Source organism: Phyllobates terribilis, unplaced genomic scaffold, assembly GCF_046119375.1.
Source record: "Phyllobates terribilis strain yellow unplaced genomic scaffold, ASM4611937v1 Scaffold_13__5_contigs__length_258822181, whole genome shotgun sequence".
NCBI classification, from domain to species: domain Eukaryota; kingdom Metazoa; phylum Chordata; class Amphibia; order Anura; family Dendrobatidae; genus Phyllobates; species Phyllobates terribilis.
The window spans coordinates 159,639,478-159,667,335 of NW_027362773.1; the positions used below are offsets into that span (position 1 = coordinate 159,639,478).

A 27,858-nucleotide genomic window follows, 5' to 3' on the forward strand; every position below is an offset into this window, starting at 1 on the left:
GGAGCAGCATGGAGAACTATACAGCAGTAGTGAGCGGTATAGCTGTGAATCCAGTTCTGGTTTGAGATAAGACACATAGAGCAACAGCATGGAGAACATTATAGAGTAGTACTGAGCAATGTAGCTGTGATACATGAAGCAGCAGCATGGAGAACATTATAGAGTAGTACTGAGCAGTGTAGCTGTGAATAAAGCACTGGACTTAGATAAAACGATACTAATAAAGGAGCAGCATGGAGAACTATACAGCAGTAGTGAGCAGTATAGCTGTGAATCCAGTTCTAGTTTGAGATAAGACACATAGAGCAACAGCATGGAGAACATTATAGAGTAGTACTGAGCAGTGTAGCTGTGATACATGAAGCAGCAGCATGGAGAACATTATAGAGTAGTACTGAGCAGTGTAGCTGTGAATAAAGCACTGGACTTAGATAAAACGGTACTAATAAAGGAGCAGCTTGGAGAACTATACAGCAGTAGTGAGCGGTATAGCTGTGAATCCAGTTCTAGTTTGAGATAAGACACATAGAGCAACAGCATGGAGAACATTATAGAGTAGTACTGAGCAGTGTAGCTGTGATACATGAAGCAGCAGCATGGAGAACATTATAGAGTAGTACTGAGCAGTGTAGCTGTGAATAAAGCACTGGACTTAGATAAAACGATACTAATAAAGGAGCAGCTTGGAGAACTATACAGCAGTAGTGAGCGGTATAGCTGTGAATCCAGTTCTGGTTTGAGATAAGACACATAGAGCAACAGCATGGAGAACATTATAGAGTAGTACTGAGCAGTGTAGCTGTGATACATGAAGCAGCAGCATGGAGAACATTATAGAGTAGTACTGAGCAGTGTAGCTGTGATACATGAAGCAGCAGCATGGAGAACATTATAGAGTAGTACTGAGCAGTGTAGCTGTGATACATGAAGCAGCAGCATGGAGAACATTATAGAGTAGTACTGAGCAGTGTAGCTGTGAATAAAGCACTGGACTTAGATAAAACGATACTAAGAAAGGAGCAGCATGGAGAACTATACAGCAGTAGTGAGTGGTATAGCTGTGGATCCAGTTCCGGGGTGAGATAAGACACATAGAGCAACAGCATGGAGAACATTATAGAGTAGTACTGAGCAGTGTAGTTGTGATACTAGCTATTTTTTTTAACAGCCTTCAGCTCGATCTTGAGCTTTGGCGACTTGATGGATGAATGATTTGTAAGAAGATTGACCTTGTGCAGCCTAGATAGGTCCACCATAGTCTTCTCCGACGTTATCTTGATAGTATCAAGCCATCAGGTTGCTGGTCTTCCTCTTCACCTTGTTCCATCTATTCTTCCAACCATGATCTTCCTCTCCAGTGTTTTTTGGGGGAATTTACACAGAAACTCTGATACTAGTTATAGGATGAGATAAAAAAAATATTAGAAAGTAACAACAGTTTACCCAACAGTATACAGCAGAACTGAGCAGTGTAGCTGTGAACTCAGTGATGGGACGAGATAAAACACTTACTAGAAAGCAGCAGCACTGATTGTGTCTGTGCCTCACACTGCTCCTCCCTCTCACCCCTCCCCTCTCCATAGACTTCAATAGGCTGCTGTAATCTGATCCCTCAATGAGCTGATACTCCATCTTCCTTGACCAAGTTGAATTTTTAGCAGTGTTTTAGCATGAAGGATTAATTCAAGAGGCAGAGGGAGGGGAAGAAGTGGCTCATAAGTGGAGACAAAAGTAAATTTCTCTAATAAAGATACAGTGGGTGCGGAAAGTATTCAGACCCCTGTAAATTTTTCACTCTTTGTTTCATTGCAGCCATTTGGTAAATTCTAAAAATTTTCAGTTTTTCTTTTTTAATAAATTTGCAAAAAATTTCTACATTTCTGTTTTTTTCAGTCAAGATGGGAACAGAGTGTACTTTAATGAGAAAAAAATGAACTTTCTAGAATTTACCAAATGGCTGCAATGAAAAAAGAGTGAAAAATTTAATGGGGTCTGAATAGTTTACGTACCCACTGTATATTACAGTGTTTCTTATATTGGCTTGCACTATTGATTTATGCAAATTTTATGAAACAGCGACTATTTAATAGACATTGCTCACAAAATATCACTCATGCATATATTGTATACTCATTCGAATGTCCATAGAATAGAGTCATTTATAGAGTCGTATGACCTATCAACCGCTCGCCTATGACTTAGAGCCATGAGCTGCATTCTGATTATTACTGCTTTTGCCCCCACAGCATTTCTCGGAAGCTCTCGATGAATTCTCCAATGACCTGTTTAATAGTTTCTTTGATGATCCTCCTCTCTTGGATCGAGATTCCTTACTGGATATGGAGGTTGAAAGTCCTTCTCCACCCATACAGGCTGAGCATAGTTACTCACTGAGCGAAGACTCCGCTCCGCAAAGTCCAGCCCTCACCATCAAAGAAGAAGATGAAGACAGTCCAAGCGGTAGGAAGACCTTATATGAGAATCTATATATTGCTAATCAAGATTTGTTTTTATTCTGTCATTATTGACAAGAATAAATGCTGATTGGTGAAGGTCTGACCCTACAGACCTACACCAAATATCAGAATGAGCTTCAGGACCAGGTGCGGTCTCTAGTACAGATGAGGCAATGTGCCTGGGGCATCAAGGGGCTTCTTCATTCTGCTGATCAATGGAGGTCTTGGAGGTTGGAAGCCTCAGATTGGACTTTTGTCATGGTCCTAGTGGTGGCGTTAACTCACTAGATGAGTTGCTGGTCCCACCAGAATCGGTGGGTTCAAGCCAACAATAATCTAATGTACATGGCCACTCTGCCAAGCAAAGGTCTGCAAAGACACCAGAGCAAAATCTGTGGTTGGTGGAGGAAATGATGAGATAAGACTGCCCCAAAATTAGACATATATTGTCCTAAATAATACTGCCTTACAGTGGAACCATAATCAGTAGGAAGAGTTTGATCTTTAGGTCTATAACTTATTTATGTTTGACCTGCAGATCCGGTAAGCGCCGTCTGGGCTTTGGAGCACGAACTCTGCTCGTTACTGGTGAAGCAGGAACAGAATCTCATTGCACAAGTAGAGCCCGTACATCCGAATGTATCGCTGGAGCAATGTCCTGGTACGGGGCTACTACACAATGAGGAGGTATGTATGAGAATGGCTATCGAAGGCCGTTGCACCATTGTCGTAGAGTCCAAGTGGTAGCCTCTTAGGTCCATGTGTAGATAGAGGCTGTGTTCAGCTTGGTCACACCGCCTCTTGTATGGTTATGGCCACTCCTTACCACACTCTCCATCGTTCGTCTGAAGGTTCCTCTACTCGTGTCCAATTTGGTGTTTTTGCTATTGGTCCCTTGTCGTCTAACTCAGATTGATCACCTTGACACATTGACTACTGTTCACCAACTTTGCTCTGAAAGTGAATGATTCTCAATTCCCATTGGTGCATAGTGCATTAAAATGATGCTTACTCTATAGTTAACCCAACAGTCTGGATTTTTTATCGGGGTGTATCACGTACTTGCCAACTCTCCCAAAAAGTCTGGCAGGCTCCCAGAAAAAGGGGAGATCTAATGGAATCTTGGAAAAGTCAGCAAGTCTACTGGGCCCTGCCGAAACTGTGCAGTGATCAGCATGGAGACCTTGTTGTGGTAACTGTTAGATCAATGGGGGTCGGACCAGTGGGAACTTTTATCTCCTTTAGAATGGAGCCTCAGGTTTCTCGACCGCTGCGCCATTCATTCTCTTTTGGAGCTTCCAGAAAAAGTCACCAGCCCCATAAAGGTTGTATGTAGCGGCGGTCGGGTGTGTGCAATGCCATCCCACTTTATAATAGGGTTAGGGTGTAGACCCCAGCAGTCATACCCCACTGATCTACAAGTTATCACTTATCCTGTAAGTTAACCCCTTTTAATGTCTATTTTTTTGTATTTTGCAGAATGTTTCTCAAAATTCAATATCGCACATAAAAGTAGAGCCAGGAATCCCAAACCATCTGCTGAATGTAACCTCAGGTAAGTGAGCAGATATCCGGAGTGTAAATGTACACACAGCGGAGATTTACAGTGGGGAAAATAAGTATTTGATCCTTTGCTGTTTTTGTAAGTTTGCCCACTGATAGACATGAACAGTCTATAATTTTAAGGGTAGGTTAATTTTAACATTGAGAGATAGAATATCCCCCCAAAAAATCAGGAAAATCACATTGTATAAATTGGATAATTTTTTTTGCATTTTGCAGTGAGAAATAAGTATTTGATCCTTCTGGCAAACAACACTTAATACTTGGTGCCAAAACCCTTGTTGGCAAGCCCAGCAGTCAGACGTTTTTTGTAGTTGATGATGAGGTTTGCGCACATGTCAGGAGGAGTTTTGGTCCACTCCTCTTTGCAGATCATCTCTAAATCATTAAGATTTTGAGGCTGTCGCATGGCAACTCAGAGCTTCAACTCCCTCCATAAGTTTTCTATGGGATTAAGGTCTGCAGACTGGCTAGGCCACTCCATGACCTTACTGTGCTTCTTTTTGAGACACTCCTTTGTTGCCTTGGCTGTATGTTTTGGGTCATTGTCTTGCTGGAAGACCCAGCCATGACCCATCTTCAATACTCTTATTGAGGGAAGGAGGTTGTCTCGCGATACATGACCCCATACATCTTCCCTTCAGTATGGTGCAGTTATCATGTCCCCTTTGCAGAAAAGCACCCCCAAAGTATAATGTTTCCCCCACCATGCTTCTCAGTTGGGATGATGTTCTTAGGGTTGTACTCTTCCTTCTTCTTCCTCCAAACATGGCGAGTTGAGTTAATGCCAAAGAGATACATTTTTGTCTCATCTGACCACAGCACCTTCTCCCAGTAACTCAGGGAATCATACAGGTTTTCAATGGCAAACTTCAGACGGGCCTGCACATGTGCCTTCTTGAGCAGGGGGACCTTGCAGGCACTGCAGGATTTTAAACCTTTAAGGCGTAATGTGTTGCCAATGGTTTTCTTGGTGACTGTGGTCCCAGCTGCCTTGAGATCTTTAACAAGTTCCCCAGTGTAGTTTTAGGCTGATCTCTCACCTTTCTCATGATCAGGGATACCCCACCAGGTGAGATTTTGCATGGTGCCCCTGATTGATGTCGATTGACAGTCATTTTGTATTTCTTACATTTTCTTACTATTGCACCAACAGTTGTCTCCTTCTCACCCAGCGTCTTACTTATGGTTTTGTAGCCCATTCCAGCTTTGTGCAGGTCTATGATCTTGTCCCTGACATCCTTAGAAAGCTCTTTGGTCTTGCCCATGTTGTAGAGGTTAGAGTCTGACTGAGTCTGTGGCCAGGAGTCTTTTATACAGGTGACTATGTAAGACAACTGTCTTTAATGCAGGTAACGAGTTGATTAGGAGCATCTAACTGGTCTGTAGGAGCCAGAACTCATAATGGTTTGTAGGGGATCAAATACTTATTTCTCACTGCAAAATGCAAATAAAAATTATCTAATTTATACAATGTGATTTTCTTGATTTTTTGGGGGGGATATTCTATCTCTCAATGTTAAAATGAACCTACCCTTAAAATTATAGACTGTTCATGTCTTTGTCAGTGGGCAAACTTACAAAAATAGTAAGGGATCAAATACTTATTTCCCCCACTGTATGTACACCCCTTAGAGGGGTGTATCGGGGGTCTAGGAGCTCAAGGCCAAAACACTACCCAACAATGTAAAACCAAGTAATTTGACCTCTGATACCGAGCGGAGACCCCTTCATAACGATACCCGTCTCTCGGGATAATGGACTGCTGAGCTTTTCCTTATGTAGCGGCACATTTTCTATATTTTTGGGATTGCTGTTCGGTAACTTGCGGCTCTCCGGCTGCTGGGGGTTGTAGTTTCACAACCGCTTGATTATAATTTTCAATTATTTTCAATTGTAATAAACTCTTAAGAAGGTGGAGCCGTTAAAAATGTGCCCTAAAATTGGTGTTTTTTTTAATCACGGGCAGATCGGTGGTGGTCACAGGACTGCAGAATTATATTCTTCTTTCTCTGTTCCAGATGTTTTAGGGGTCATGCCTCTCACTCCCCCCAGTAGTCACAGCAGTGACAGTGACGGATCTCAGAGTCCTCGCTCTCTACCGCCCCCTAGTCCAGCCCGTCCAGCAGCGCGGTCGTCTCATGCTATCTCCTCATCACCGCTCCTCACCGCTCCCCATGTAAGTACCCAATGAGGAGGGCATTCTTTTGATTTTGGTGGTCCTTTCACAGATCTATGAAGTATTTTGTCACATTATGGACAACGCTATATGGGAAATTTTTTTGCTTTTTTTTGGCACGTAGAAACTCCAGGGCACGTCAGGACCGCTCATGCTGACAGAAGAGGAACGACGCACCTTAGTGGCTGAGGGGTACCCCATTCCTACTAAGCTGCCCCTCACAAAAACAGAAGAGAAAGCCCTGAAGAGAGTGCGCCGGAAGATTAAGAACAAGGTAAGGTTGGGACTCCATAGACTTAAGCATCCAGGTCTGAAGACCATAGTCTGTATATCTGTGTAGCACCAGCCATTGTGCAGAACAGCAGGGACAAGCAATGTACTAAAGGCCTTAGATTAAAAACTAAGAAAACACATCTGCTTTCTTCCAGGGACAGCGCCACTTCTGTTCGCAGGTCATGTGTGGTATTGCAGATAAGCACCATCCATTTCACTTGAGCTGCAATGCCATGCACAGCCGCTTATTCGTAGAAGAAAGTAGCCATGTTTTTCCAATCCTGTACAACCATTTTACCTTCATCCGCTCCACTTGCCCAATTCTCACGCTAGGTGGCCCCTTTCCCTTCCATGCTTTCTAGAAGTGGCAAAAAGTACTGACCGTATCGACCCATTATCATTAATGTGAATGCAGGTCCAAAACCACTCATGGGGTAGAGGGATGGGATGAATCTGACTGGGGGTCCATTTACATGGGACTGCCATCATGTTAGGAACTTTGTAAATTCTGGCCTTGGTGTAAAATACAGATTTTCACTGGATTTTTCTTTTTCATAGATCTCAGCGCAGGAGAGTCGGAGGAAGAAAAAGGAGTACGTGGAGTGCCTAGAAAAGAAGTGAGTCGTGTGATGTGCGTCCCCCCCCGGGGTGCGGCGTCTGATGAGTATCAGCCGTGTATCCTAGTTGCATTGTTCCTGCGTGTTCTGTGACACCGCATAACACTCCACCTGTGCACCGTCCTCTGCGACCATTGTGTATTATGTCGGCGCTGCTCTCTTGCAGGGTGGAATCGTTCACATCACAGAACAGCGAGCTGTGGAAAAAGGTGGAGACCCTGGAGAACGCCAACAGGTGAGATATACGTCCAGGAGCTTCGCGAGAGGCATTTTGCACGACATAATCCTTTTTCCATAATATCTGCGAGGCGTCGTTACCGCACGGAGGCTCCGACCTGGAAGCACTGGGCAGGTAGATAAAAGGCCACCATGGCGGCTCATGTGCTGAGCAGGACTAGCTGAGGAGGATTTCCATAGTCAGATATACCTGATGCAATCAGCGTTTCCGCTTCCGGTACCTGTAACATTATCCCCCTGGAAATTGTTCTTGTGCATTAAATTAAATGAAAGCCCATTTTGCATTATCCTAATCCTCATGAACTAGCTGTAAAGTCTGTCTCTTGCATTGGAGGACTGGACCTATCCATGCATTATAAAGGCACTATGTAATGCTTCATTTGTCCTGCGGGAGTGCTGCAGAGAAACGAAACACTTGCTACTTGGTTTCCTCCCGCCGATCGCTGGAGATTAACAACCTTTGATGGGTTTATATTAGAACAACTGTTTTTTGCCAAAAAAATGGAAAAATGGATTTCCAAGTGACCAATGCGCATGTGATTTATACTTAATAAAATCGCTAAATTATAGCTGAATGCAAAGGCACATGTGGTGGTATCAGAGCGGTGGCTTTAGGGATCATGCATAAATTGTTTGCATGGAGCCTATCAGAGGCATACATAATAGGGTCACCTATATTACAGATCCGTGCACATAGCTATAACACGGCCATCAGCATGCACATGGGAATATAACACTAATAAATGACTATTCCGTCCTCCCTGCTATTCTGCATTTATATCCCAGACCAGGCGCCACAGTCAATACCCCCCCAAACAATAGTAAACTTCCCTCCAGCACTGGATCCATAAACAGTCATCTATTTCCAATCACATGAACCCGCGCTCTATTATTTTATTGACACTTTGAAAACTTTTCGTATTTTTAACCAGAACAAACTGAAGTTTGGAAAAAATAAGAGGAAAAAAATAGCAGACAAATGTTTACTGGGCGTATTGGGTCGTGCTGGAAGATGTATAACCAGGCTTTGTCTCCGACGAAGAAGAAGTTTATACTGGAAGAATGCAGGAATGTGGCGCCATCTGGTGTTCACACCTGGCAATGACTTGTTAAGAATTCTGATATTGGTTATATTATTCTAATACACTAATCCCGAGTAAATCTTTCATGTTTGCAGTAATAGTCAGTATATAAGAAGTAAAGGCCTTAGAGTAGGAGGTGCTGACGTTGTAGTTGCACCCAGTGACCCCCCCTACAGCCTAAGAGAAGCATTGCTATAAATGACCAGGTAGTTGAAGGGCAGTTGTAGATTTTTCACATCTGATAGCCCCGTCACTCAGCTTTCCCAGACTCCTGAGTTACAGATCTGTCAGGTTATTGGTTCGGCTCTGAAGTCGTGTTTTACTCCACAGGTCTCTGCTGCAGCAGTTACAGAAGCTCCAGGCTTTAGTAACAGGAAAAGTGCCAAGACCCTTCAAGCTTGCTGCAACCCAGACAGGAACTTGTCTTATGGTAGGTTCCATGATAGGATGACCCGTGTGATGGTGGAACAATACGGCAGCCGGCCTTATCACCTCTGGACTTCAGAGACCTCCGGTTATTTGTAGAAATGTGCCCCTCTGTGTGTGACCCCTATGGGCCAGAGAGTCAGTACCCTTGTGTGTAGGAGACTCCGGTCTCTGCACCTTACTCTGAGTCGTGGGCGATTTACAGTATCATGTGCACATACATGTTATATACATATATACATATATATATAATATACATGTGTGCTGCATAACAAACCCAAGATTATATCATATATATTATAATGTACCTATAATCTTGCAAACTCAATTATCGAGGGTCATTTCACCCATATTACATCACTGACTGAGTGTTCTCTGGAGTGTGTGCACCACTGACTGAGTACTTTCCGTAGCGTCTGCTCTCCTGAGTATTTTCCGGAGCGTCTGCTCTCCTGAGTGTTTTCCGGAGCGTCTGCTCTCCTGAGTGTTTTTCCGGAGCGTTCCCCCCCCCCCTAGTGTTTTTCTTGAGTGTCTGCTCTCCTGAGTGTTTTTCCGGAGCGTCTGCTCTCCTGAGTGTTTTTCCGGAGCGTCCCCCCCCCCCTAGTGTTTTTCTTGAGTGTCTGCTCTCCTGAGTGCTTTTCCGGAGCGTCTGCTCTCCTGAGTGTTTTTCCGGAGTGTCTACTCTCCTGAGTGTTGTCCGGAGTGTCTACTCTCCTGAGTGTTGTCCGGAGCGTCTGCTCTCCTGAGTGTTGTCCGGAGTTCCTGTTCTCCTGAGTGTTGTCCGGAGTTCCTGCTCTCCTGAGTGCTTTTCCGGAGCGTCTGCTCTCCTGAGTGTTTTTCCGGAGTGTCTACTCTCCTGAGTTGTCCGGAGCGTCTGCTCTCCTGAGTTTTGTCCGGAGTTCCTGCTCTCCTGAGTTTTGTCCGGAGTTCCTGCTCTCCTGAGTGTTGTCCGGAGCGTCTGCTCTCCTGAGTGTTGTCCGGAGCATCTGCTCTGCTGAGTGTTGTCCGGAGCGTCTGCTCTGCTGAGTGTTTTTCCGGAGCGTCCCCCCCCCCCTAGTGTTTTTCTTGAGTGTCTGCTCTCCTGAGTGCTTTTCCGGAGCGTCTGCTCTCCTAAGTGTTTTTCCGGAGTGTCTACTCTCCTGAGTGTTGTCCGGAGTGTCTACTCTCCTGAGTGTTGTCCGGAGCGTCTGCTCTCCTGAGTGTTGTCCGGAGTTCCTGCTCTCCTGAGTGCTTTTCCGGAGCGTCTGCTCTCCTGAGTGTTTTTCCGGAGTATCTACTCTCCTGAGTTGTCCGGAGCGTCTGCTCTCCTGAGTTTTGTCCGGAGTTCCTGCTCTCCTGAGTGTTGTCCGGAGCGTCTGCACTCCTGACTGAGTGTTGTCCGGAGCGTCTGCACCCCTAACTGTTTCCCGGAGCATCTGCACCCCTGACTGAGTGTTGTCCGGAGCGTCTGCACCCCTTACCGAGTGTTCTCCATAGTCTCTGTACTATGTATTATGTCCTCATCAGTGTCTGTTCTTGAATTAGTGTCCCCAGCAGCAGCTTGTATTGGTAACTCTGCTCATTAGGGGTCTTCATCTCTTGCTGATCCTTCTCCAGTATGACTATTAGTGGTCATACACTGGATGCACTTGATTAATGTTTGTGACTGCGGGAACCATTCTGAGAGAATGAGTAAAGTAACCCGTCTATGGGCAGGTGAAGTTTATCTCTGGCCGGACCTCTCTACAGCTGATACTGAACTGTGACCGTAACACAACTGGTTGTAGATCTTTACAGCTGGCATTGAGTTCAGTGCTCCCCCTAGTGGTGGCCACAAAAGTCCTGAATTTTACTATTTTATTCTAAGACTGTGTGAGAGGAAGATGAGGACAAGGAGTCCTGTGTATGAAAAATGCACCATCACCCCGCACCCTATAGAGCGGAATTAAACTGAGATTCTGGACATTAGCTTTGGTAGTGCCGTCGTCTTGGGAGCTGATTCTGAGTTTTGCTTTGCTGCCCTATAACTTTGTATATTCCTGGTACAGATTTTCTTCTTCTCATCTCAGTGATGGTAGATCGCTTGAATATCCCATAGTTTAATGATCTCTGAGGGTCTGACCTCTGGGACCCCCACCTCCTCCCTGATCCTGAGAATGAAGCTCCTGCACAGCTAAGTTTGTTGTGCAGGGGACCCCTTCATTCTCAGCATTGCTGGGGGTCCCAGCGATCATTAAGTGATGGCATGGTCTAGGGATACGGCATCACTAACTAAGATCAGAATAGCCCTTTAATATCTTGTTTCCATTAACCGTGACTGAAGCTTTTTTTCTTTTCCTAATACTGCCCCCTATGGGTAAGATTATTGCATCTGCAGCTCTCTGCAGTTCTTCTCTTCTGGCGGTAGTTTTTTGGATGCATGTGTATTCTTTTGTGGGGACCCTATGGTGTAGGGCCCGTATACCCATGTACGTGGTGGCGATATCTCTACACTAACACTATGACAAGTCTCTTGTCTGCACGCCGTCTCTCTGACATCTCTCTCCTCTCTGCAGGTTGTCGTACTGTGTTTTATTCTTGCCTTTGGCTCCATGATTCCGTCCTTCCCAGACTTCTCTGCGGGGTCTCAGACAGTGAAATCGGCCCCTCTTTTGGCACCCGACCTGTATTCCCTCAGCCAGAGTAAGACTCCGAATCCTTGCCTTCCTTTCTTTTCCTGCAAGCTGATTTCATTGACCCTACTGACCCTCCGATGACGTCCTCCATAGTCTCAGGATCAGCGGCGCCATAGATGCCTGGCAGCTGCTGATGTCCCCTCTCCATAGAAATAGAAAGCCTGTGTTAGACTGTGCTGATTGGAGTAGGAATGACTGCGGTCAGTATTCGGCCATGTTTTCACCTGCAGAAATGCTGCTCCTTCCGCACCAAAACACTGAATACCACCCTGCCATTGCATTTTTACGGCCTTTTTTTAAATGCATTTTTTTCCTTTTATGAATCAATATTTTTAATTTTTTTTTTTATTTTTTTTTTAGCGCAGAGACGGCGAGATTCTGTTTGCAGATTTTTTTTTACCTGCATTTATTTTCCATAGAAGCGTTTGGGATAAAAATGTGCCAAAAATCTCACACCAGCATCTTTAGACGCACAGCAGATATCAGTTTTCAAGAAATCACATCCACTTTTCTTGAATTTATAAAAGTTTTTCTGAACAAAAAAAAACAAAAAAACTAAGCAAAAAAAAAACAAAAAAAAAATGCAGCATTTAGGCCTGGTGGAAACATGGCCTTAGACGGGTACTTGAGTAGATCCTGGCCGACATCGCTTCCGGGTGACCGGATGAAAGCAAGCAGCTTGTAACCTTGGTGTGATAAGGTAGGGATGACCAATCCTTCCCTCGCAGGCATGGAATGGCTGATAACTGGGAACAATAGATTGCACAGGAAAAAGACCAAAGCTATGGGGGGTCTCCTTCGTTATAAAATTCCTTTGACCACGTGTGTGCATGAACCTCTAAAACTAAACACTTTTGATCTGCACTTGGACCATATAAATGTCTCCTTTCAGCATTGACGGACCCTATAGAAAAAGCAGTGATTTATGGGCTGCACCGAATTCAGGAAAGCAATAATGCAATATTTCATCTACGACATACTTTCCCGTAAAATTATCACTGACATGAGAGGGGCAAACTTTTGATATTTCTGCCTATTTTACCTTTACGTGCTGAAATAATCTACATTTTTGTAATGTAATTTTTTTTTGTGTTTTTTTTTTTTCTTTCCCAGTCCGCTCCCGAAACCTCTTGTCCTACGATGAAGGAGCTGGAGTTTCATCAGAGGATCCCAGCGCAGGTTTGGGAGAGCACAGAACATGGAGGTCTGACGCAGCACCTCTCAGCGACCGTCTCGAAAACGCGGCTCACGAAAGGGACAAGTACTATGGACAAACAGACCGGAAAAACCAGACACACGGAGGATTCACAGGGCAGGAAGAGGGGTGAGTGGTCACTTTGGGTTTGTCTTGTGATCCCCCCCTATCACGTGTTCTAAAATATTTTTTGCTTTTCTACAAATGGTCTTATAAAATGCATGAGACCATTCGTAGTAAGGACATATAAAGTCTAAGCTGCCGGCCAGTCCATGGAGACACCAACACCGAGCGGGGTTGTAATATACCCACACCCCTCCATCAACCATTGAAGATTTCGACTTTGACCTTGGATGTACAATTATCACACCCTTTCTTTTACCTAGGCCACCTCTAAGGGGGAAAATTATCAATGCATGATCACCAGAAATTAAAAAAAAAAAGTCACATTTTTGTGCACAAAATTTTTGCAACTTTTTTCAAATCCCCCCCCCCCCCCAAAAAAATAAAAAAAATTGCTGATGATTAATATGAAGGAACGTGGCCAACTACATATCATTAGTTTGTCATTACCATATAGAAGAAATCTGCACCAAGTCTATGGTGACCTATCCGATGTTTTTTTTTCTGGACAGCCCAAGGTACACAGAGTTGGTGTGACGTGTGACCCCTAATAAATTTGAAGCCTTTTGTTCAGGACCGACCGTGATAAATTCCCTTCTTAGTTGGATTGGAGACCATTAGTTTGCATTGGTGCATGTCAATACTAAACATGGAGCGCAAATTACCATTACTTACCCCCAGTGTCATTCTTTTTGGCTCAAAAATGTAATAAATCAGTCTAACAAACTTCAGACTTAAAGTTTGGCACAAAGTACGGCAAAAACAGCTGCAACGATCTTCACTCGTCCCTCTTCTTTGTGACCACAAGGGTTTTGCAAACAAGGTTTCGTGGTCTGTTCTCTATGTATGGGCAGTATATATATACAGTCCTGCTCATGGTTATTGGCATTTATGAAGTTTAAGTACAGTTGTGCTCAAAAGTTTACATACCCCGGCAGAATATTTCCTTTCTTGGCCTTGTTTCAGAGAACATGAATGATAACAAAAAAACTTTTTCTCCACTCATGGTTATTGGTTGGGTGAAGCCATTTATTGTCAAACTACTGTGTTTTCTCTTTTTAAATCTTAATGACAACCAAAAACATCCAAATGACCCTGATCAAAAGTTCACATACCCTGGTGATTTTGGCCTGATGACATGCACACAATTTGACACAAATGGGTTTGAATGGCTACTAAAGGTAACATCCTCACCTGTGACCTGTTTGCTTGTAATCGGTGTGTGTGCATAAAAGCTGAGTGAGTTTGTGGGATCCAGACAAACTCTTGCATCTTTCATCCAGCCACTGACGTTTCTGGATTGTGAGTCATGGGGAAAGCAAAAGAATTTTCAATGGATCTACGGGAAAAGGTAGTTGAACTGTATAACACAGGAAAGGGATACAAAAAATATCCAAGGAATTGATAATGCCAGTCATCAGCGTTCAAACTGTGATTAACAAATGGAAAATCGGGCTCTGTAAAAACCAAACCACGGTCAGGTAGATCAACAAAAATTTTGGCCACAACTACCAGGAAAATTGTTCGGGATACAAAGAAAAACCCACAAATAACATCAGCTGAAATTCAGGACTCTCTGAAAATTAGTGGTGTGGCTGTTTCAAGATGCTCAATAAGGAGGTGTGTCACCCCAGGTCTGGATGCCACAAATATTAAAGGCTGTGTCTGACAGCAGGAGGGAGGTCCCCTGGTCAGGGACAATTAGCATGCAGCACCTCCTGTCCCAGGCCAGTAGGGGGAGATGGCTGCCCCTATAAAAGCTGGAACTGGGGCAGGGTTAGAAAGACCAGAACCCACTTCTGAAGTGACCAGAAGGGTTATCAGAGAAGAGGGACAGGTCAGCAGCAGCTGAGGAGTCCGTGAGGCAGAGGAGAAACTGCAGGCCAGGGACAGAGGCGACGAGAGCCAGTCCTGGCAGAGAACCAATCTAACCGGACATTGGGGTCCGAGGCTGTCAGGGTTATAAGCCCAGCAGCAGAGAACCAACCCGCGAGGGATTTCAGGTCCATTGGCCTAAGAAGCCTGGAGGCTCCGCCACACAGAGGGACCGGTACAGCAAGGAGAAGCAACAGGTACCTAAGGCCCGAGTCGCAAGCCATACAGGCGAAGTACATGGCCAGCTCAGGGACGTGGGCTATTACACCACGAAGAGGGGGATAGTCAGAAAGAGCATAGAGAGAACGGTAGGCCTTCACACTCACCCTGACCAGCGGGGCTCGCCCGAATGCCCTCAGACACCCAGGCCCATTCCTAACCGGTACTACTGTTGGGTCATTAGTACTAACTACAATAAAGACCCTGGACTGTTTGAAGCGGACTCTGAGCTCTTACTATTGCGGCCTGCACTATCACCCCCAGCATCCACCTACACTGCTCTGAGGCTACACTCTTCCCGTGGGGAGTTATCCTACCCCTGTGCTGCACACCAACACCAGCCTCAGCGGTCTGCCTAGCAACGGCGGTTACCTCTGACCGCAATCCACGGGTGGCGTAGTCGGACATTCAAAACACTGATTGATAGACTGCCACAATTTGGTCTGACCACCCTGAGCCACAGGATCGGGTTGCCACTACTACCCCCAGCATCGTACAGAAGCCCGGTTCCGGGTACCCCACGGCCCAGGGGGCGAGTCAGCTTTGGCGTAGTCGGCAAGATTGTGACCAACCCGCCAAAAACGGGTATTGCGTGCCTGAAAAAGACTCTATACAATACCTGAGTGAAGGTTCCCGCCATTCGGGGCCATTTCCCGCCAATCGGAGCCGTTTCCCGCCATCGGTCGCCATCTTCGGGACGCTGCACGGGAAGAAGAGGGGCGTGGACGTCAAAAACGCGCAAGACCTGAAGCCCCGCCCTACGCACCGACGCTGCACAAGGTCCTGGAAGGAGATCCAGCGGACGCCGACGTCATCACCGTGCGACGCAAGGTCCTCGCCCAGAGCATCGCGAGCGGAGCCGCGGCCTACAGAAGAGGATCGCCGGAAGGTAGGCCATGGTTAACTAGGGGGGAGGAAGATGATGGACGCGGAGGGACCCTCTACCACCAGCGTAGCCGCTGCAGCTGTGATCTGTTTTCCATGCCTTACATCCCCGGAGCGGCCTGGCTGCCCCAGTATGCCGGCGAGTCGCATACCTTGGGCGACTTTAAAGAAAGGCTGTATAGCCTGTTCAAAGTTTATCCCCTGACAGAAGAACAGAAAGTAAGTATACTGATAGGGCAGTTAACTGGTGCGGCCCAGCGGGAGGTAAAGTCTTGGACAGCTGAGGAGAAAAGGACTGTAAAGGGGGTTCTGACCCGTCTACGGGACACCTTTGATACCCGTACCTCAGCAGAAATCAAAATGCGGTTCTATGGCTGTAAGCTGCGAGCTCAAGATAGCATCAGAGATTATGCCCTAAATTTACAGGAAGCCTTGGGGGCTATTAAGCAAGCTGACCCTGGCAGCGTGCAGGATACGGATAAACTATTGACTGACCAGTTTATAGAAGGTCTGCTGTCCAGCGCCCACAGAACCCAGCTGCGCCTCATGGCCCTACAGAACCCCGACTTGACTTTTGCACAGTTCAAAGATAGGGCCATCCGGGTGCTCCGAGAACCCGCACCAGGTGGCGCTGTAGCCTCCCGGCACCCTGCCATCACTTACCACCAGGGGGCGGCATCCTACCACGCAGACCTTGTGGGGGCTGATGCGCAGGCCCTAAACCCATCCCCGCCTGCAAACCTGCACCATCAGGTCCACGAACTAACAAAGAGTGTTGCTGCATTGACCAGGACTGTACAGTCGTTACAGATGGACCCGTCAGGACCAATCAAGCTGGCTTCCAGTCCGGAGGATGTCCGTGGCGGCGACGGAGGAGGATCCCGTCGTTCAGAGGGAGGCCCGCCGATAGTTACACTGAGGATGGACAGCCGATTTGCCGCCGTTGCAGGCAGCCGGGACACGTAGCCAGGTACTGTACTTTAAATGGGTCCGACCTGGGGCAGAGGGCCAACCCCCAGGCATAAGGTCATCAGGCCCGTCTAATTGGCGTGATAAGTACGTAGGGGGACGACCGGTTTTACCCGTAGTGCTGGACGGTATCCCCATGAGTGCACTGCTGGACACCGGGTCCCAAGCGACTACCATCCCCTATGTACTTTTCAAGCAGTACTGGAGTGACAATGATATCACCCGTTATCCAGATGATGACTTGAGCATCATCGCCAGCAATGGCCCACCCGTGCCGCAGGTGGGGTTCAGAGAGATGACTATCAAGATTGGTAAGGTTGAACTGCCGGCACAGGGAGTGATCATTGTGGACATTGACCGTCGAGAAAGTCACCCTAAAATAACCTTGGGTACTAACGTGATTGAAAGTTGTCTTTCAGAAGTAATTGTAATTTTGCAGCAGGTGGCGATGAATGCGAGTTCCAGCCAACAGAGAGTCCTCCAGAAAGAAATAAGAGCCCTGATGAGACGGCAACAGGTAGAACTGTCTGGTGGTGAGATCGGTAGCGTGAGGATGAGCGACCCGTTCCCCATTGCCATGCCTCCCAAAAGTGAAATGATGATCTGGTGTCGGACTGCAATTGGGTTAAGAGGGAGAGACTACCAAGCCATGGTAGAACCCGTGTACTCAGACAGCAAGCCCACCATTTTAACGGCCCGGGGGGTGGTTGACGTCCGCCATGGAAGGGTGCCCGTCTGGATCTTAAACATTGGGGAAAGGGAAGTACACTTGTCCCGGTACGCTACTCTAGCCAAATTGTTTGCTGTTGAACACAGTGCTCTCAGGGTCGTGGAACCCTTGCCTCCATCTCCCCAGGCGGAGGGTAATGGCTCCCAGAAACACAAGGAGGACTGGTGCCAGAAACTGCATGTGGGTGCTGACTCCATTCCCTACCACCAAAAACAAGGAGTCTACCGGGTGGTTCAGGAGTACGAGAGAATCTTTAGTAAGCACCCGCTAGACTTCGACAGGGTGAAAGGGGTAGAACACCACATCCCCACGGGGAGCCACCCACCAATAAAAGAGACACAGACCTGTACCCCCTGCACATTATCAGAACGCAAAGGGCATGCAGAGAGAAATGAAAGAAGCTGGGGTCATTAGAGATAGCTGTAGCCCCTGGGCAGCTCCCTTAGTTTTGGTAAAAAAGAAAGACGGTACCATGAGAATGTGCGTGGACTATAGAAAGGTCAATCGTATCACCCATAAAGTTACGTACCTATTACCTAGGATAGAGGAGTCTTTAGCCGCACTAAAATCAGCTAACTTCTTCTCTACTTTGTCCTTACTAGCGGGTACTGGCAGGTTCCTGTGGCAGAGGCTGACAAGGAGAAGACCGCCTTCACCACCCCGATGTGATTAAGTGAATTCAACTGTATGCCCTTCGGGCTCTGCAACGCACCAGGGACCTTCCAGAGGCTGATGGAATGCTGCCTTGGGCACCGAAACTTTGAGACGGTCCTACTTTACCTGGACGACGTGATTGTCTATTCGAAGACCTACGAGGACCATCTAAAGCACCTGGCCGAGGTGTTCGAGGCCCTGGCAGGCTTTGGCATGGAAGTGAAACCCTCCAAGTGCCATCTGTTAAAGCCGAAGGTACAGTACCTGGGACACGTGGTGAGTGCAGAAGGAGTAGCCTCCGACCCTGACAAAATCACGGCAATAAAGAACTGGCCAAGCCCCTCTAACATAAAAGAAGTGAGGCAGTTCCTTGGGTTGGTAGGCTACTACCGAAGGTTCATCCCCGGGTTCACTAAGATGGCAGCCCCTATGCAGGACCTCCTTATAGCACAATCTAAGACCAGAAGCCAAAAGCCACCCTTCAAGTGGGACAAGCCGGAAGAGGAGTCCTTCCGCCAGCTGAAGATGGCCCTCATGGGGGATGAGATCCTGGCCTACCCTGATTATGGCCAGCCTTTTATCCTCCACACAGACGCCAGTAATGTACTGTCACAGAACCAACAGGGCAGAGAAAGGGTGATCGCGTACGCCAGCCGGAAGCCGGAAGCTGAGGCCCACCGAAAGAAACCCGGAGAATTACAGCTCCTTTAAGCTGGAGTTCTTGGCAGTGGTGTGGGCCGTAACGGAACATTTCAAGCATTACCTGGCCTCTGCGAAGTTCACTGTGTACACGGACAACAATCCGTTGACGAATCTGGACAATGCGAGACTTGGTGCCCTAGAGCAGCGGTGGATGGCCCGACTAGCAAATTATGACTTCACCATCAAGTACCGGGCAGGCCGAGCCAATGCCAATGCAGATGCCCTATCGAGAATGCCCCACTTGCCCGATGAGGGAGAAGATCCAGACGAGCTGGAGGAAATAGAGCTCCCTGCATTCCACCAGTATGGGGCCACTCAGTACTCCCACCGTGTAAGAGACAAAGACTTGACCACCGTCATGTTCAATCCCTTACCTCACCACGGCTGGGCTGAAACGCAAGATAGTGACCCTGCAATTTGCCTGATGAAAGACCTGTTGACCCAGGCAGACGCTAGCCCTGGCCCGGACGCTCCAGAAGAAGCCAAGCAGTTATGGAGGGAGTAAAGCAGGCTATTCCTCTACGAAGGTAAGCTGTGCAGAAGGCTCGTCAACCACCGGACGCACGAGCTGACCTGGCAGGTAGTGGTCCCGAGACGAGATGCAGCAATGGTCCTGGAGGCCTACCATGACAGAGCGGGACACTTAGGGTGGAAGAAACTGGAGTTCCTACTGAGAGAGCGGTTCTACTGGGTCGGTATGAGAGGGGCCATAGAGAAGTGGTGCAGGAACTGCGGCCCATGTAACCTCAGAAGGAAGGACGGTACCAGCCAGAAGACACCCTTGAGGCCCATCGTCACCAGGCAGCCTCTTGAGCTGGTAGCTCTGGACCATGTGAAACTGGCTCCAAGCCGGTCGGGCTACGTCTATGCCCTGACAATAGTGGACCACTATTCCCGGTTTCTGGTGGTGGTTCCCGTTAAAGACTTGACAGCCCAAACAGCGGCCAGAGCCTTCCAACAACACTTCTGCCGTCCACACGGGTATCCGGAACAGGTCTTGACAGATCAAGGTCCCGCGTTTGAGGCTGAAATCTTCCAGGAGTTCTGCAACCTCTACGGCTGTAAGAAGATTCGGACAACGCCTTACCACTCGCAAACCAACGGGCTGTGTGAGAAAATGAATAATATCATCATTGATCTCCTCGTTACCCCTGGAAGAATGCAGCCTGTGGCCGGAGAAGCTGCCAGACCTGATAGACTTATACAACCATATCCCGGTGAATGCTACCAACTGCACCCCGGCTTACCAGGTAAGCTAGACCAGGTAAGCTGCCGATCGACCTGGAGATGGGAGTCCTGATACCCGAGGACACCTCCCCAGATGCGGACTGGGATACGGAACGGCGACTACAGTACAAAAAGGTACAGGAGAGCGTGGAGAGGAGCCTGGCTCAAGCAAGAGAAAAGCAAGAGAGGGTCTTCAACCAACACGCCCCTGCTGGTCCCCTGGAACCTGGCGAGCAGGTCCTGAGGTGGAAGAGAAAGCTTCACAAGCTAGATGACCAGTGGGAGAGAGACCCGTACACAGTACTGCCGTCCGACCACGACAACCCGAAGGTATGTGTAATTACCAAGGATGGAGGAGAAACCACTAGCACCATCTCCAGAGACCACCTAAAAAGGTACCCCGAGCAACTACAGAGTGCAGGAGAAGATCAAGATGACCTTGAACCCGCAGAGGACAAGGAAGAAATGATCAGCACAGTTCTTGGAGAGTTCCCCCGGTCCTGGACTCGGATAAATGATGCAATAGTGGTACCCGTCCTACACTTCCTTCAACCAACCCAGCAGGAGCCTACAGGAGAGCAGGAAGAACAAGAGGAACAAGCAGCCCCGGAGGCAGAAGAACCCATGCCAGCAGCCCAGGAGAGTCAACCCTCTGCTGACAGTGAGCCTGCCATGCCTGCGGTAAACCAAAGGACCCGCAGACAGCTGCCTGCACTGCCTGTAGACCCAGCTAGTAGCTGTACCCTTAATGCTAGTAGGGAAAGCCAGGTTAGACCACCACCAGACAGTGGGTTACGCAGGTCAACCCGGAGCACTAGGGGTCAAATACCAGCTCGCTGGAAGCTCTAAATGCTGTATATTGCAAATGTTTTATGTTTGTTACCTGGTTATTAATAATGTTTTTCCAGTTTTCCTAGTTCAATGGACTGACAGGTCATGGACACTGAATTGCCGGAACTGTCGTGTAGATAGTTGCACCTGGTGCCCTCTTTCGAAGATGGCCACGGAAGAAAAACCTGTCCGGCGTGGCCTCCTTGTGGTCCAAAGTAGTTAGCTTTTACCTTGCCGCCACGCCCAAGGCCAGGAACTTGGGGTTTATAGGGACAGGTCCCCACACCGTGGAAAACTTCACCTAGTTGGGTGATATGGACTCCTGGTCACGGAAGCGCCGTGGCCTTAAGGACAAAATGTACTTGTATATATGTTATGTTATTATTTATACCCTGTATTTGTGTTTCCTGTTTAGTCCAGAGTACTAAATTTTACTAGGGGGGAATGTGTCACCCCAGGTCTGGATGCCACAAATATTAAAGGCTGTGTCTGAGAGCAGGAGGGAGGTTCCCTGGTTAGGGACCATTAGCAAGCAGCACCTCCTGTCCCAGGCCAGTAGGGGGAGCTGGCTGCCTTTATAAAAGCTGGAACTGGGGCAGGGTTAGAGAGACCAGAAACCACTTCTGAAGTGACCAGAAGGGTTCTCAGAGAAGAGGGACAGGTCAGCAGCAGCTGAGGAGTCCGTGAGGCAGAGGAGAAACTGCAGGCCAGGGACAGAGGCGACGAGAGCCGGTCCTGGCAGAGAACCGATCTAAGGGTTATAAGCCCAGCAGCAGAGAACCAACCCGCGAGGGATTTCAGGTCCCTTGGCCTAAGAAGCCTGGAGGCTCCGCCACACAAAGGGACCAGTACAGCGAGGAGAAAGCAAAAGGTACCCAAGGCCCGAGTCGCAAGCCATACAGGCAAGAAGTACACGGCCAGCTCAGGGACGTGGCCTATTACACCACGAAGAGGGGGATAGTCAGAAAGAGCATAGAGAGAACGGTAGGCCTACATACTCACCCTGACCAGCGGGGCTCGCCCGAATGCTCTCAGACACCCAGGCCCATTCCTAACCGGTACTACTGTTGGGTCATTAATAATTCCTACAATAAAGACCCTGGACTGTTTGAAGCGGACTCTGAGCTCTTACTATTGCGGCCTGCACTATCACCCCCAGCATCCAACTACACTGCCCTGAGGCTACACTCTTCCCGTGGGGAGTTATCCTACCCCTGTGCTGCACACCAACACCAGCCTCAGCGGTCTGCCTAGCAGCGGCGGTTATCCCTGACCGCAATCCACGGGTGGCTTAGTCGGACATTCAAAACACTGATTTATAGACTGCCACCATTTGGTCTGACCACCCTGAGCCACGGGATCGGGTTGCCACTACTACCCCCAGCATCGTACAGAAGCCCGGTTCTGGGTACCCCACGGCCCAGGGGGCGAGTCAGAGGCACTTGAAGAAAAATGGGCTGCATGGGCGAGTCGCCAGAAGAAAGCCATTACTGCGCAAATGACACAAAGTATCTCGCCTACAATACGCCAAACAACACAGAGACAAGCCTCAAAACTTCTGGAACAAGGAAATTTGGAGTGATGAGACCAAAATTGAACTTTTTGGCCACAACCATAAACATTACATTTGGAGAGAGGTCAACAAGGCCTATGATGAAAGGAACACCATTCCTACAGTAAAGCATGGAGGTGGATCACTGATGTTTTGGGGATGTGTGAGCTACGAAGGCACAGGAAACTTGGTAAAAGTTGAAGGAAACATGAATTCAGCACGTTATCAGCAAATACTGGAGGCAAATTTGCACTCATCAGCCCTGAAGCTGCACATGGGACATTATTGGACAAACCAACATGACAACGATCCAAAACACAAGGCCAAGTCGACCTGTCATTGGCTACAGCAGAACAAAGTGAAGGTTCTGGAGTGGCCATCTCAGTCTCCTGACCTCAATATCATTGAGCCACTCTGGGGAGATCTCAAGTGCGCAGTTCATGTTAGCAGCCCAGGAATTTACAGGAACTTTTGCCAAGAAGAATGGGCAGCTTTACCATCTGAGAAAATAACCTCGTCCACAACTACCACAAAAGACTTCAAGTTGTCACTGATATTAGAGGGGGCAATGCATAGTATTAAGAACTGGGGTATGTGAACTTTTGATCAGGGTCATTTGGATGTTTTTGGTTGTCATTAAGATTTAAAAAGAGAAAACACAGTAGTTTGACAATAAATGGCTTCACCCAACCAATAACCATGAGTGGAGAAAAAGTTTTTTTGTTATCATTCATATTCTCTGAAACAAGACCAAGAAAGGAAAAATTCTGCCGGGGTATGTAAACTTTTGAGCACAACTGTACATAATGTGGAATATCGCCTGAAAAAAATGAATCAAGTGAAACAGTCTTTTTGTATAGTGACTCGTGTTAAATACAAAAGAGCAAATGATAAACAATAGTTTAAAACCAAAAACAATGAGAGGGAAAAATAGAAAAACCTAAAGCTGCTGTCACTGGTATTGGCACTTTTACATTAGTTTAGTATGGAAATACATTTTGACTCACCTGTGGTAAATCACAAAAAAGATTCTCCTGTGATTGTCAGTGCCCATGTGACATGAATTAGCCAATGAATGATGACTTCACTGTTTTAAAAAGCCACAGGGTAGATAGACCCTGTTCCTTTGTCAAAATGGTGAAGACAAAGGAGCTGTCTGAGGATATCAGAACTGCTATTATTAGCAAACACAAGACTTCTAAAGGGCATAAGGCCATCTTCAAAGACCTTGGTATCCCAATTTCAACAGTACGCAATGTTATTAAGAAGTATGCCAATCATGTAACCGTCAAGAACTTCCCTGGACGTGGGGAAAAGAGGAAAATTGACAAGAGATGTCTTCGAAGATGGTGCGACTGGTGGAAAAAACACCATGTCAAACATACAAAGACCTGAAGGCCAATCTGGAACAGTCGGGGGTCATGGTTTAAACAAGTACCGTATGCCGCACACTAAACCAAGCAGAGCTTCATAGGAGAAGGCCAAGGAAGAAACCATTGCTGAAGAAAAGACATAAAAAGGAACTACTGATCTTTGCCAAAGAGTACCTTGACTAACCAAAATCCTTCTGGGAAAATGTTCTTTGGATAGATGACACAAAAATAAAGGTTTTTGGCAATGCAAAGCAACAGTTTACAGACGGCGCAATGAAGCTTATCAGGAAAAGAACACCTTACCAACAGTTAAGCATGGTGGAGGATCCATAATGCTGTGGAGTTGCTTTGCTGCGTCTGGTACTGGAGGCCTTGACTGTATCACATGAATCATGAAATGAGAGACTTATCAAGAGATATTAGAGGGAAATGTCCTACCCAGTGTAAGTGGTTTGAGTCGAAGATCATGGGTCCTCCAGCAAGACAATGACCCAAAGCACACATCCAAAAGTATACAGGGATGGTTGAAAAATAAAAAATGGACTATTTTAAAATGGCGATCAATGAGTCCTCACGTCAATCCCATCGAAAATCTTTGGGGTGAGCTGAAATCTGCCATTGGGAAAATGGACCCTGCAAACATTCAAGAGCTCGAACAAACTGCAAAGGAAGAGTGGGAGAAACCTCCAGCTGAGAAGAGCAAGAAGCTTATAGATGACTACAAGGAACGTTCAGAGGCTGTCAGCAATGCCAAAGGGTGTGCAACCAAGTATTATTTAGGGGGGCAACCAAGTATTAATTAGGGGGCCTTTATTGCTGCACATGCTGCTTATTCTGTTTCTTCTTTGAAATGTAAACATGGAAGTTGAAAAACAATGTTTTATTGTTGTTACTTTGGACCACTAATTAAAAAATCCTGAGGATATAACTTTGGTAAATTTCCATTTATTTCTGAAGATATTGATATGAAAAAATGAAGAGGTGCCAATAATGGTGAGCAGCACTGTATATATACCATATTTTTCGGATTATAAGACGCACCCCAAATATTGGGGTTCAAAATAGGAAAAAATGTTTTTTTTTTAAATAAAATGGTGCGCCTTGTAATCTGTTATACCTGACGGGGGTGGCGGTGGTGGAGCAGGGATCAGAGGAGCCAGGGTCACAGATACAGGAAGTTGGCGGCAGCTGCGGCAGGAGTCGGGCGATGCCTCGGGCCCCGTCCTCTCAGAAGGGTCGATGATTCAGGATGACTTGGGCCATGGTGGTGGCGGGAGTGGGGCGATGCTGTGGACCCCATTCTGAGAAGAAGTCTGCTTTGAGCGTAGGTTCCCTCTCCCTTACATAGCACTGCGGTGGGCTTAGGGAAAATGGCCGCTGGAGCATGTGCAGATCGAGATCTCGAGAGACGAAATCTTATCTCCCAAGATCTCGTCTCTCGAGATCTCAATCTGCGCATGCTCCGGCGGCCATTTTCCCGAAGCCCACCGCAGGGCTATGTACGGGTGAGGGAACCTTCGCTCACCGCCAAAATCTTTTGAGAGGACGGAGTCCGCAGCATCGCGCGACTCCTGCTGCTGACCTCCTGTATCTGTTGTGACCCCGCTCCACCAACGACGCCCTCCAAGTAAAATACCGTACCTTCGCATTATAAGACGCACCCCCTTTTTCCTCCCAAATTTGGGGGGGGGGCCGAGTCTTATAATCCGAAAAAAAAACAAGTTTATTTTTTAACTGCAGTCCCCAACATCCAGGAATCCCTCCTGTTTCTTGCAGATATTGTAGTTTTCTAAGCGAGGCGTCGGTGTTCCTCCGTTCCCTGCTCCAGGCGGCTTTAATGTCATCGCGTGACAGCATGTCCCATGTCATCAATTCACCACTGACCGTGACCTTTTTTTTCTCTTTCACAGGGGCACAAGCTCTCAGTTCTTCTAGGGTTGGAGCCAAGTGGAGAGGGATCGACAGCTGAGCACTAAACGTGGGTGGAGCAGGAAGAAAAAAAAAATTGGGATTTAAAGAATCAAAGACTAAAACACCTTGGTGATCCCAGAACAGAATCTCAACCTCCCCCCGACAGATTTAGGCTGGCAGCACCGTGGCATCAACGTAATGTGTGCAGAGACTCTGTCAACCTGGAGCTGACACAACTGCCCTTCTTGTGCCCGAGGCAACGAGCGATACTGGCGGCGGCTTCTTCTGCCACCAAAGGAGAACGCGAATGCTCAGCCGTCCGTCTTGCACTACAAGGAAGCCCAATTCTCGCTAAATATGACTTTATGGAAAGCCATTACTAATCAATTATCTCTACTTGTTGGCGGGAAATGACTTTTTTAGCTGTCTAGGACAGGATCCATGCCCTGCGCTGCCCATGAGCCCACCAGCCTGGACCCCTCTCCTCCGGGGCCTCGGCGGCCCCCCTCTGTCCCTGTACATAACACACCTGGATCTCCTGGAGAAAATTGGTTAGTTAACGCAAGCTTTGTACGCACGGATACAGATTTATACGCTTCTTCTCATCTCCGCTCTCTGCCTGCTTCAGTCAAGCAAAATAATAATAAAAAAAACAATAGCATCAGCAGCAAAAGTCTCCGGTGTGAGTCACTCAAAGGGGAGGGGGGGCGCGAAACAGGTCGAAGCTGAAAGGAGGGGTGCGAGAAGGGAATGCAAAAAGGGAGAGGAAATCCCAGGTGCTGAATAATGCATGGAAGGTGGCGCGTGCGTACAGCCAGGGTCGCGCTGAGCGGAAGGGGTTAATCAGTCAGATGCAGATGTTTGCAGACATGGAAAAGTCAGTGAGCAGTGACTCCAATAATTCCTAATCATCCTTCCTGCCGCTGACAGATCACATTCACCTAATGAGATCAAGCATCGCTTCGGCGGCGGATGCAGGAGCAGCGGCCTCTCCTGCACTTGTGTAGCTGCAACCCCGGGTCTCCTGTGCGGTCTGTACCTGGGGCACTCGCTCTGTTACTCAATTATCCATGACCCTGAGCATCACTAATGAATCACGAAGCCCTACTGCATGAACTGTGCAAAAATGTATCATTACTGGCAATGCTGAACCATGGTCGGCCATACACAGTGCCTACCATGTGCTGTACCGTCTGTCCAGAATGACAATAGACAGGGCGGCCACCACCATACACTGCAAAACTAACAATCTACATTGTCTATACACAATGCCACCAGTGCTGAAATAGTGTCATATGGTGCACAAATTCACACAGTGCTCAAATAATGCAACCAGACAGTGCTCAAATAATACAACCAGACAGTGCACAAATAATACCTCAATACAGTGCTCAAATAATACAACCAGACAGTGCACAAATAATACCACAATACAGTGCTCAAATAATACAACCAGACAGTGCACAAATAATACCACAATACAGTGCTCAAATAATACAACCAGACAGTGCACAAATAATACGACAATACAGTGCTCAAATAATACAACCAGACAGTGCACAAATAATACGACAATAAAGTGCTCAAATAATACAACCAGACAGTGCACAAATAATACGACAATAAAGTGCTCAAATAATACAACCAGACAGTGCACAAATAATACCGCAATAAAGTGCTCATGTAATACTACCGTTCAGTTCTCAAATAATACAACCAGACAGTTCACAAATAATACCGCAATAAAGTGCTCATGTAATACTACCGTTCAGTTCTCAAATAATATTACCAGACAGTGCACAAATAATACAAACATATTGTGGGAAAATAATACCACTACACAGAGCTCAAATAAATAGCAACATACAGTGCTCAAATAATATATATGTAATATCACCATACTGTGGTCACATAATACCACCATACTGTGCTCAGATAATACCACCATACTGTGCTCAGATAATACCACAATACTGTGCTCAGATAATACCACAATACTGTGCTCAGATAATACCACTATACTGTGCGCAGATAATATCACCACACTGTGCTCAGATAATACCACCACACTGTGCTCAGATAATATCACCACACTGTGCTCAGATAATATCACCATACTGTGCTC

General features: G+C 47.0%; 1 protein-coding gene across 2 annotated transcripts in view; it reads left to right on the forward strand.

Moving 5' to 3' along the window:
• The window catches only part of CREB3L1 (cAMP responsive element binding protein 3 like 1), a 91,444-nt gene extending 65,038 nt beyond the window's left edge, over window positions 1–26,406 (forward strand). Inside the window, exons 2-12 of one of the 2 annotated variants that reach the window (XM_073658860.1) lie at window positions 2,247–2,460; window positions 2,995–3,143; window positions 3,936–4,011; window positions 6,041–6,198; window positions 6,323–6,472; window positions 7,030–7,088; window positions 7,255–7,323; window positions 8,738–8,837; window positions 11,368–11,494; window positions 12,601–12,811; window positions 25,733–26,406. In XM_073658860.1, the coding sequence (XP_073514961.1) occupies window positions 2,247–2,460; window positions 2,995–3,143; window positions 3,936–4,011; window positions 6,041–6,198; window positions 6,323–6,472; window positions 7,030–7,088; window positions 7,255–7,323; window positions 8,738–8,837; window positions 11,368–11,494; window positions 12,601–12,811; window positions 25,733–25,757 (1,338 nt within the window). In that variant the 3' untranslated portion in view covers window positions 25,758–26,406. The remainder of the gene's footprint in view (window positions 1–2,246; window positions 2,461–2,994; window positions 3,144–3,935; window positions 4,012–6,040; window positions 6,199–6,322; window positions 6,473–7,029; window positions 7,089–7,254; window positions 7,324–8,737; window positions 8,838–11,367; window positions 11,495–12,600; window positions 12,812–25,732) is intronic. The other variant, XM_073658861.1, reaches the window with a different exon arrangement.
• Window positions 26,407–27,858: the final 1,452 nt, after the last annotated feature.